This window comes from Suricata suricatta, chromosome 6 (genome assembly GCF_006229205.1).
Source record: "Suricata suricatta isolate VVHF042 chromosome 6, meerkat_22Aug2017_6uvM2_HiC, whole genome shotgun sequence".
NCBI classification, from domain to species: Eukaryota; Metazoa; Chordata; class Mammalia; order Carnivora; family Herpestidae; genus Suricata; species Suricata suricatta.
Window position 1 is genome coordinate 14,617,645 of NC_043705.1, and position 11,136 is coordinate 14,628,780.

At 43.8% G+C, this 11,136-nt stretch overlaps 1 protein-coding gene across 1 annotated transcript; it reads left to right on the plus strand.

The window, feature by feature from the left end:
* Window positions 1–3,509: 3,509 nt before the first annotated feature.
* On the plus strand, window positions 3,510–9,916 carry LOC115293356 (butyrophilin-like protein 9). Its single transcript, XM_029941151.1, has 3 exons — window positions 3,510–3,691; window positions 7,860–7,994; window positions 9,561–9,916. Exons 2-3 carry the CDS (start codon window positions 7,883–7,885, stop codon window positions 9,914–9,916), a joined length of 468 nt encoding a protein of 155 aa, XP_029797011.1. The 5' UTR covers window positions 3,510–3,691; window positions 7,860–7,882.
* The last annotated feature ends 1,220 nt before the right edge of the window (window positions 9,917–11,136 follow it).

An 11,136-nucleotide genomic window follows, 5' to 3' on the forward strand; every position in this document is an offset into this window, starting at 1 on the left:
CCAGCCAAAAGGCAGCCTTTCTCCTCTCTGTAGAGTAGCCATGGGCTAGAGAATTGCAGCCTGAGCAATTGACATGAAAGTGTTCAAATAAGAATTACTTACTACTCAAAACCCCTGAAAGGAGAGTAAAGGAAGAAAAGAGAAAGTACTCCTCAAGTTTGCACAAAGGCTCAGAGTCCAGAGGAATATGACTCAAAGTTCCACGTAAGGGAACCAAAAAATGATGGGGTTCTTGAGTAAATGGCTAAGAAAGAATTCTTAAGATGTCCTTGGTGCAAAAAAATGTGACAGGATGCGTGGGCAGAAAGAGCTTCCCTGGAATTGTGAGAAGTGACTGATTAAATACTTTTAAGTTAGTGGGGTTAGGGATAGCATAAGTCTCCTATGAGTTTGAAAGCAAGGCTTTCAGGACCTTGAGGAGCCAGCTACTGTTAAGATATGATTATTTTGGTCTTTAATAATACAAAAACATTAAGGAAATAAGGCAGCCATGAGTTGCTTGAGCAAGGTCACACTCTGCATATTTCAATTGTCTATCAGTGGGCTGCAGGCTGTAAGATTTAATTTAAACTACATTACTCATGTCTTTGTTTCCCTCATCAGGTGCTTGGTGGCCAACAGGCACAGGACGTTCAGACTGAGCTTTTTGGAAAACAAAAAAGGAAGTTATGTAATGAGGAAAGCTCAGGGCGCCATGCTTTGGGCTAAGTGGAGTGGAGGGAGAAGGCAATGAGAAATCAGCAAATCTATTCTTTCTGCCCCTGAATAGTCCATCTCTGTTAATAATTGTCTCCTCTTTGTATGTCAGTCCACACAACTGGCTAGCTTCCTTTGTAAGGAGCAATGTGCTGGTGTATGAGAATATGGCAAGGGTCAAGGACACTTGTTCCCTAAAATCCAGGAACCAGAATTATAGATGAAAATACAGTCACATAAAGACACACACAAATGTGTCCCTATGAGACATTTATGCAAGTTCAAACTATGTGAGGCAACTTGAAGAGTGAGAAGGAAGAGATTCGTACATAAAGAGAGGTAGAGTTCACCCATGAAGACACTGGAATAAGGAGTTATGAGCAGAATCTTGGGGAAAGAGCATGGATTGGCAGAAAGAAGGGGCGAATAGAATGCCATATGAAAGAGCATGATGGCAGCAGGTGCTGATTGGTGAAGATTAGGGCCTAAAAATAGAAGAAAAGAAGGCTGAGAGGTGAAGATAGAGGTAACACACGTTTCTGCATGGACTCTAAAAATGAGGGAAAACAGTTTTTTTTTTTTAACTCAGAAGAGGTGACTTTCCATCCTTCCCAAGTCTGCCTCTGTGCTCACAAGTTCATCATAAGCCCCTCTTACTGTCATTTCATTAGCTGTCTTTCCTGGGCAGAGAAAGATTAATTCATCTGCTTGTGAATTCAGCAAGACTTTTGTTGTATCTCCTCTGGTGTCCCTATGCTTTGTTGGAGAGTGGCCTTTGTGCTATGGAGGGGATTCTGTCACTGGTCCACCCCCAAGTTCCCTCAGACAACCCCCTGGTGACAGCTGGTGTACACCAAGGAAAATTTGTTTAAATGACCTGACGGAGAAGTTCTAAAGAGGTGGGTTCTCCACTGTCCAAAGGCAGGTGGAAGTCCTTCCCTCCCCACTTACAGCTTCTGGGAGTATAGAGGTCATTCTTTCTTTGCATACAGGCCTTTATGTGTTTCCTTAGGACTTCAAATGGAGGTACCCATATGCAGCTGATGGATGGGGCACAGGGCTCTGTCCTTGCTGGAGATGCACCCTGCTGTGCAGGCAGTAGCAGGTGGGGTCTGCCTTCCACATCCCAGCAGTGCTGTGTCCAGAGTCACAGAAGTGGACCCTGCCAGTGGCCTTGCCATTTCTGTTGTGACATCCTTCTTTTCCCCAGGCAGTATGGAGGACCCCAGGGGAAGGACAATAAAAAGGTCAAGATAAATGTTGCCAAATAACCGAAGTACCCTGTCAGTGCAGTCATCATTTTTCTTCTCTAGCCTGGACCATTTCAGGTCTTTCAACTTCCAAATAGCTCTTGGCTGTCCATAGAAAAACGTTCCATTTCACTGTGTGATAGGAATGATCCTTTGCAATTTGATTCCATTTATTTTTTTTTTTACTTTAAGTTTTTAGTTTAATTCTAGTTTGTTAACATACAGTGTTATACTAATTTCAGGTGCACGATGTAATGTTTCAACAGTTCCATACAATACCAGGTGCTCATCATCACAAGTGTACTCCTTAATCCCCATTACCTGTTTAACCCACTCCCCTACCAACCTCCCCTCTGGTAACCATTAGATTGTTCTCTACAGTTTAGAATCTGTTTCTTGCTTTAACTGTCTCCCTCTCATTTTTTCCGTTTGCTTATTTGTTTTGTTTTTTAATTCCACATATGTGTTAAATCATATGGCATCTGACTTACTTCACTTCATATATTTGTTCAGCCTTCTCTTCTACTGGTGAGTTTCATAAACTGTCAGAACAAGCCCATAGTCTTTTTCTACTCCACACATGCTAACCACCTCAGAATGTCTGTTATCTTCCCCTTGCCTTCATCATTTTCCTGCTCTTGCTCCTGATCTTGTTCAGTGTTCATTTTATGTTTAATCTGTTCCTGAACTCTCCTCTATTTCCCTAGCTCCAGGGACCGAACCCACCATTTGAGCTTGCCACACAGCCCCTTTGTCATCGTAGGACATCTTTATGCATGCATAAGCCTGTGAAGCATGCACCAGCCTAACTGCACATGAAATGTCACCTTCAGCTCACTATTCTCACCTCCACTTACTGAAATCCCTGGCTCTTGCATAGGCCTCTCCCCCAAACATCAGGCATTTCCAGGAGTCCTTGAGAGCATCCTGCATGTACCTGAGGTACCCTGTGTCCTAGCTTTGACCTGTCCCCTAGGAAAGATATCAGTGAGGTGTACAGCCAGGTGGCTGCACTGTGGCCTATGGTAATGGGGTAGGGTAAAATATGCTTGCTTCTTCTTTGTTGAGCTCTACTCCATTGGAGAAATCTCAGTCCAGTGCCTTACTCTATTTCCAAATTGTATGTGAGTAGCTCTTGCAAGTTTTACTTATGGCTACGCTCCCAGGTTATTTTCTTTATTTCCCTTGCCATTCAGAGAAGGGTGTAGCTGGTTAAGAGTTAGGTACCAGACATTAGTGCATAGTCCAGTCCAGTCTCTGCATCTTTCTCTGTGACACTGAGAAGAGAGAAACTAGCTGAGGGTGGCCATCTTGTCTCTTTGGACCCCCCAAATCCCAGGCAACCTACTGGAGTATTTTCTCCCTGCTGAGTCTCTGCAGTTTAAAATCTCTGCAAAGCTTCCTGCTACCTTTCCCCTCCTTCTAAGACCTTAGGGGGATATTGTCTATGGAAATTCAATTCATAATTTTTCTCACAGAAACAGGATATAACAGAGACTTCCTCATTTTGTTCTCTTTATCTTTCTATGTAGCAAAGGGCAGAACAAGTAGCATATCTTTTAAGGTAGAAGGTGGGTGGGTAATTCTATCACAGATGAGTTGGTCCTCTGGACTTAGCTGCCAGCTCATGTTCAGGGGACATTAGTATCTGAGACCAAGACATTTTACTACACTCATGTCTTTGGCAAAGAGCTAAGATCACCAGGAATCATCTGCCACTTCAGACCCTTGCTGCTTTATGCCAGGTATGTGGCTTATTCTCAACAGCTTCACTTCACACTTTTCAGAATGGAAAGCAGAAAATGATGGTTTTGAAGAGAAGACAATATGGGTTGGTGCCACCTTGTGTGTGTGTGTGTGTGTGTGTGCATTTATTTTTTTAATTAAATAGTTTATTACCAAGTTGGTTTCCATATAACACCCAGTGCTCTTCTCCACAAGTGCCCCTTCTCCTTCCCCGCTTCTCCTTCCCCGCTCTCTCTTCAGCCCTCAGTTTGTTTTCAGTATTCAAGAGTCTCTCATGATTTGCCTCACTCCCTCTCCCTACCTCTTCCTCCCCCTTTCCCCTTACCATAGTCCCCTGTTAGGTTTCTCCTGATAGCCTCCTTGACCTCAATCGCAGCAATTTCCTACTTGACACATCCCTAAAGGCAAGGGAACTAAAGGCAAGGGAACTAAGAACAAAAATTAACTATTGGGACCTCATCAAGATAAAAAGCTTCTGCACCGCAAAGGATTGGTGCCATCTTGTAGGCTGAACCTGTCTGTAGGATGAGTTGTTTCAAGTGTGGCCAACAGGAGATATTCATTCAGGCAGGTCTACCTGAGGAGGTATGATTTTGATAGTCTCCATCCCCACCTCCAGCCTTCCTGAAGTCCTTTCTTAGAGCAGTTCATCTATTTTAGAGAGTAGGGGTGGAAATCCTCTTGTGGGCCAATTGAAATCAAACAAGAGTAAGCCAGTGAGCATTCATTGACAGCTTGTGGAAGGAAAAATATTGCAGTGGGTACTGGAGGGGGAGACGGTGGGATAGTACTCTACCCCTCAAGGTGTACAGCTTGGGATGAGAGAAGGACAAACACACTGCTGTTACACAGCCCAAGCTCATGGAAGTGGTAAAAGCAAGAAATAATCTTTAAAGAGATACTTAAGAGCTGAGGAAATGTAAACTAAGGGAACATCAGGTATTGTTTAGGAATTGGAGATGCAGAAAGAGAAGACAAATGGGGTTGGAGAAATGAGAAGAAAAGAAGGAAGGGGAGAAATGGGCTGCTTCCCCAGGTGGAGGATGGAGGCATTTCTTCATCTTCACTGTGTGCAACCCTTAATCCTCTGAGTGTCTTCAGGGGACATCCTAGAGGACCTAGGAGAATATAGAGAATATGCCCCACTCACAAAGATTGGCTCCAGCCCAAGACTCTCTTTCTGACTGTACTTCTCCTCCCTGGGTCCTCCGTCTTCCCCTAATATCCTATGTCTCCAGACTCTGTCCCCAGCAAAACCTCCTCACCAGAAACAGACCACGATTCATTTACACTGTGGTGTGAATAGCAGAGATCTGAAAGTGTCTCCCCTCACAGGGTACACGCATTTCTGTGAAGATAAGAGCTTTTAAGCTAGACAGGGAGGACAGAAAGGGTGAATTTTAGGCAGCAGGAGGGAAGAAGTGGGGCCGTTTAGGCACTAAGTGGCATTCATCTCCTCTGAAGTCTCTTCAGGGCATCATCAGTCTCCCTCCAATTTAAGGTGCTTCAATGCCTTGTGCAGTGCTTCAATGCCTTGTGCAAGAAGATGCTTTTGATAAGGTCTGAGGGAGACTCCAGTTTTGAGTTGTTTTATCAGTAGTGGGAGATTTGGGTTTTTATTCATTGGCTGCTTGGTTGATCATGCTTAGTTGCTTGGTCTTGTGGCTGACACCTGGGGACACAGTCTGCTTCTTCAGTGCATGTGAGATGCTCTGAATGCTGTAGTCAGGTGGTTCCTAACAGGAGTCATGCTCTGGGGTATAGGAGAACTGAGGGTGCATTCAGCCCTGACAAACAACACAGCTGGTGAGGAATCTGTATTCAGACAAGTAACAGCTCGTCTCCCTCCCCACTCCATCACCTCCTAGCTTTGTGTGCAGGCAAATTGCCTAGCCTTCCTATGCCTCAGTTTCCTTATATGTGATTCAGACTTATTAGTGATGATGATGATGATGATGATAAATACTTCTTGTGAAGGTAAGTGCTTGGTAGATAGTAAGTGTTCAATTCATATTAGTTGTTATTACTGTGGGCATGTATACCTGTGTGTGGGGGGGGGTGCACGTGTGTATGTATGTATGTATGACCTCCTTCTCCTGCAGCCCCAGTGATGGAATTCACGTGGATGTATCACAACAGAGAACTGCAGTCCCACTAATAATTACTGGGCCTGGAATGCACTGACTGCCCCCCAAGAGGTGGGGAAAGCAGGGCATGTGCTCCACCTCTGAGGCACGCTAGTCCCTATCTATTAGCCTGTCTAATGCTCTGTCACTGTGTGGTAGGAGAACCTGAGTTGCCACCTAACACAAGTCTTAACTGATTCCTAAAAATCTGACTAATCTAAATGGATCCATAAATACTATACGAGCCCCTCGTGTTTTGCAAGGTACTAGCTGGTGCTGATATACACTCATGGCATTGCCTTCATGCGGCTCTATCTTGAGAGTCCAGAAAACACTGAGCCATAAAGTAGAAGATACAGGAACAGGGAGAGGGAGAGAAAATGCAAAGCCAGTGTGATTTCCCTACTCTGGAGTCCTTTGCTCCCAGTTTCTTTCAATCAGCCAAAAAGGCAAGAGTCTAGACTGTCTGGCCAGAGCCTGTACCTTGGCCTACGGCCTCCATTTATGCTGGCTATTGTGTAACTAATGATTCTAATGGTTACTGGCCATCAAAGTAGCCAAGCCATCTCTGGGGGAATCTCTGACCTTCTCCTGCTGAAGGGTCCCTTTTGAAGCATTAATGGAGCTGTTCCAACTTGCCCTTCTGCCTGCCCACCTGCATGTGAACTCCAGGAGGGGAGGGCTTCACAAGCCATTACCCATTCACTGTTGTATTCCCATTGGCTGGGTCCTTCCAGTTCAGAGATTTCCCCTTCCCCTCAACTTACACACACCATTAACTCACCTACAGACCTCCTCTGACCACTCCTCTGCTCTAGGATCCAGCAGCTCTTAAAGTCTTTACTTTACACCCTGGTGATGCTATTGCTGTGTGGGTAGGGTTTTGCAGCCACAGGACACCAAGAACATGTTTTCAGGAGGAGAATAAAGCAAAGGGGTGGGGTGACAGAAAATGGAGAAGGAGAGACTGGCAGGCTGAAGAAATCTGCCTTTCCCTTGTCGGTATTATGATGGAGTGAAAGGAGAAGGGTGCAGTCTCTAAAAGAAGACGGAGAACAAGAAGTTTGGAAGGTGGAGGCAGAGAGAAGTGCTGGCTTTTATTTATTAAAGAGCACCTAGCCCTCCCATGTAAGGCTTAATGGCCTTGATGGCATTGCTTTCTTCCATTGTTCAGGCAAAGAAATCGAGGTTCAGCCAGTAATAGAACCTGCGTAAAGTCCCACCATTAAACTGAGGAGAGATGTGGAAAGGCTTGTATGTCTCCCAAGATATAAGGCTGCCCACACTCCATGGCTATCAAACTGTGAAATGTTATTGCAGGTTCCATAGGAGTTTTAGGACTGAAAGGGGACATCCCTTGCCAATGCTAGAGTTGGGTCTATTGGACCCCTAATGGGGATGTGGCTAGATGGGATGACCCAATTAATGTGGTCTAGAAGACACATCTTCCAGGGACAGGGACAGTCACCAGCTGACCTCATGGAGTCTCCACTTGAGGTTTTAGGACTAGATGTAGGAATCTCAGGCATGGTTGGAGCTGGCAGGCTGCTGCCAGGCATGCATCCCACTTCTGAAAAATCAGAACTCTGTGTTTGTTCATCTGTTTGTGAACCCAATGTTCTAGGCCAAAGGGAAGTAGGTCAGGAAGAATGAAAATGCCTCTAAGAGTCCTTATAGATTTCCTTTTGTTTGGGGAAAGTCACTCAATCCCAGCTGAGCCCACACACAATGTGTGGCTCTATTCCTGAATCTAAACAATGCAAACCTGAGAAGTTGTTTCCTCTGGGACTCTTTGGCCTTGTCTCCTTGCAGTTTCATGAGTCCAAGCATGGCCAGTAGCACCACTAGCAGTGATACCTGGTAAAATTAGAAACAGCTCTCACATCCGGCTATGGTTTAAAAGAGGCCAGGCACTGGGATTAGAAAGAACTATTTTAAACGGTAATTATAAAAATAATTGAGGGAGCAACAGACCTCAGGCCTGCTGGGCTGTGTTCCAGCTCTCCTGCATCCATTCCAACATCTCTTTGTTCCTCTCCAGGTGGCTCCCACTACTGAGAAGAAATGGTGGATTTCGCAGTCTTGCCAAGCTTTTCCCAGCAAGTGGCTCTGCCCAGAAATCTCCTCTTTTTCATGCATCTCCTTCTTCTCCTACTGCCTGGGGAGATGAACTCAGGTAGCGTGTCAGACCTGCAGCCCAACCATCCAGACCATGAGCACATCCACTGCTGCCCACCCTTCCTGCCAGGTGCTCCCAAGGCTGAACTCCATACCTTACCAGGCCATGCCAGGTGCTTCACTCCCACATATAAGCCATAGCTTTTGAAGGGCAGGAAGGACCTCAGGCTTAACAGCTCTCATAAAAGAAGCAGCCAACAGAGTATAAACTAATTATGCAAATGTAATATTCTAATTCTCTAAGCTGGAAACCAGGGATTCCAAAATGACGAGGCACATACCAGGTCCTTAAGAAGGTTAAAGAAGGGGGACAGATGTGACATAGAAACTGTTCAGTATGTGACCAAGGCTGCAAGAGAAACATACCCTAAGATTTGTGAGCACAGCTAAGAGACACACGTGTCTTCTCCAAAAAACCAAAAAGAACCCTAGAGAGGAAGTACTGCTTGAGTGCACCCTTTAAGTATACATATTTTTCAAGAAGATGACAGATGGAGGTACACTGAGGCAGGCCATGCCCCCAGGAAGAGGGCCAGGCATCAGATGTCGGTGAAGAGAGAGCTTGAGAGAATCTGAAAAGGGAATCTGGTAGGAAGTGTGGGCTATACCCAGAGGGCAGTAAGGAGTCTCAAACGAAGTGAAAAAAAAAATCACCACTATATTCTATGAGCAAAGTGAAGGGTGGGAAGGAACCATGAAGGGGGAGTTTTGGGATTGGGTTTTAGCTGAGCTTCAAAGTATAAAAAAAGAGGTACAAGAAAAGGTGAAGCCAGAAAGAAGAGTGAGGGTATGCTTAGTGGCAGGAAACAGTACTGAAAAGGGACTGCAATGAAATTGGTAACTCTCATGGAACTTGTAGAAAACAGGGAGTGGAGGAACCACATGGAGACATCATTTAAAAGGGTGATCAAATAAAAAATTATAATAAATAAATATCTTGAAGGCAAGATTTGGCTTTTAGATAGGAAACTCCAGGAAGGAAGGAGCCCCCATAGATTATGTTAATACCTTTTGTTATCAGAGAAGCTGTACATTTCTGTTATAAAAAAAATTAGAAAGCCATAGAAGGAAAAAAATAAGAAAATAGTTATTCCCATCATGCAGAAATTATCACCATCAGCCATTTGGTATATCTCATTTCAGACCTTTTTTTCTCCTGCACATGTTTTTATGCAAACATATCACTTTTTAATCAAATAAAAGAATAGTGTACATATGGTTTCAAAACTTGCTCTTTTGATGGGGGGGGAAATTCCTTTTCATTTAATGTCCTGGCCATGTTTACATAACCGTCTCCAAAACAACATTTGCAGCTGATTAGTTCAAACCAATTACCAGTCCAGCACCACGCATTGTATCTGGTTGTAATATCTCTTGTGTATATTTTAACCTAGTATATTTGTGACAATTGTTTGTTCAAGAAGCCAAGACAGTTGTCCTGTAAAGTATCTTACTCTTGTCATTTGAATGGTTTGCTATAGATTCCTGAGCTGTAAATGAATATGATAAAAATTTGTCTTTGATGAGAACTGATTTGGGCTGCTGTTCTGGCTTCTCATCCTAGAGGAGGTCAGAGTAGTAGGCCCTGGGGAATCCATCCTGGCACTTGTAGGGGAAGAAGTGGAGTTCTCGTGCCACCTGTCACCATACCTGGACGCTGAGGATATGGAGATCCGCTGGTTCCGGAGCAGGACCTCTGATGTGGTACACCTGTACCAGGGGCGGCAGGAACTCTACAGCCAGCAGATGGCGCAGTTCCAAAACAGGACCAAACTGCTCAAAGATGATATCATGGATGGTAGTGTGAACCTGCAGCTCCTTAGCATCATTCCTGCTGATGAAGGCCTGTATGGGTGCCGTTTCCTCTCCAGCAACTTCTCTAGGGAAGCAGTCTGGGAGCTGGAGGTAGCAGGTATGTGACCTGGCCAACCCCCAGTAAGAGATACAGAGAAAGGGGTCGATTTGGACAGAGTTGCTTTGCTTAAGAGTAGACAGAGAAACATGGAAAAGGGATAATATATCTAATTTTAAAAAACTATTAGAAAGATTTGATAGTAAATGAACAAAATAAATGTTCACAAAAAAAGATACACAAATAACCCTTAAACACATAAAAAGATGATCACTTTTACTCTTCATGAAAGAAAGGTAAATTAAAGCTACCCTGAGAAGCAATTTTTAAACTCAGAGATTGGCAAAAATTCAAGTTTGGCCATACACCCTTGGTAAAGTTGTGGGGAAACAGGCCTTCTGTTCTCTACCCTGGTGATGGAATTGAAAGCAAAACTCCAATACAGGGAAATTTGATAATAGCTAACAGGACTGCTTGCACATCTACTGTATGAACTGTAATCCCACCTCTAGGAGTTTACCCTAAAGATAAGCCTCCTACAGCTCCAATATGAAAAAGGCATACGTATAAATTTAATCTTTGTAGCATCATTTGTAATTGTACAACAGTGGAAACTGCCTAAATATCTAAGCATAGTATTGAGTAGTGTCCATCACACATTGGAACAATCTACAGTATGCAGCTGAAAAAATGAAGAGGAGCTCTATGAACTGATAAGGAGTGACATCTAGGATGTGGGTAAGAGAAAAAAACAAGGTGCGAAAGAGTTCTATAGCAGGTAAACTTTTGTGTAAGAAAAAAATAAACATTGCAAAAAAGGAACACAGGAAGGATACACTAGGAACTAATGATATTGGTTACTTGAGAGGGGGAAGGGCATAATTAATAGAAAGGATGGAGAAAGGTCTGGGGCTTTCCTGATATATATGTTTTACAGTATTGCATTTTAAACATATTAATATTATAAAAGAAAAAACAAGAAACATATTAATGTTTTGCATATTCAAAATATAAACTTAGCTCCTCAAGATGGAGAAATAAAGGAGTATGTGTGACACAGGCTTTTGAACTCTAGTGGGATTCAAGAGAGAAAGAGGACAATCTATTGAAATTTGGGTTGGGATTTTTCTTTACTTCAAGAGACTGTTTTTTTCCCCATAATATTTTATTGTCAAATTGTTTTCCATACAACACCCAGTGCTCTTCCCCACAAGTGCCCTCCACCATCACCACCACCTCTCTTCCCCCCTCCCCCTTCCCCCTCAACCCTCAGTTCATTCTCAGCATT

Bases quoted from the DNA above. Each gene is read 5' to 3' on its own strand.
- LOC115293356 (XM_029941151.1), top strand. From the start codon at position 7,883: ATGGTGGATTTCGCAGTCTTGCCAAGCTTTTCCCAGCAAGTGGCTCTG. The intron at 7,995-9,560 runs GTAGCGTGTCAG...TTCTCATCCTAG, and splicing joins GCCTGGGGAGATGAACTCAG to AGGAGGTCAGAGTAGTAGGC.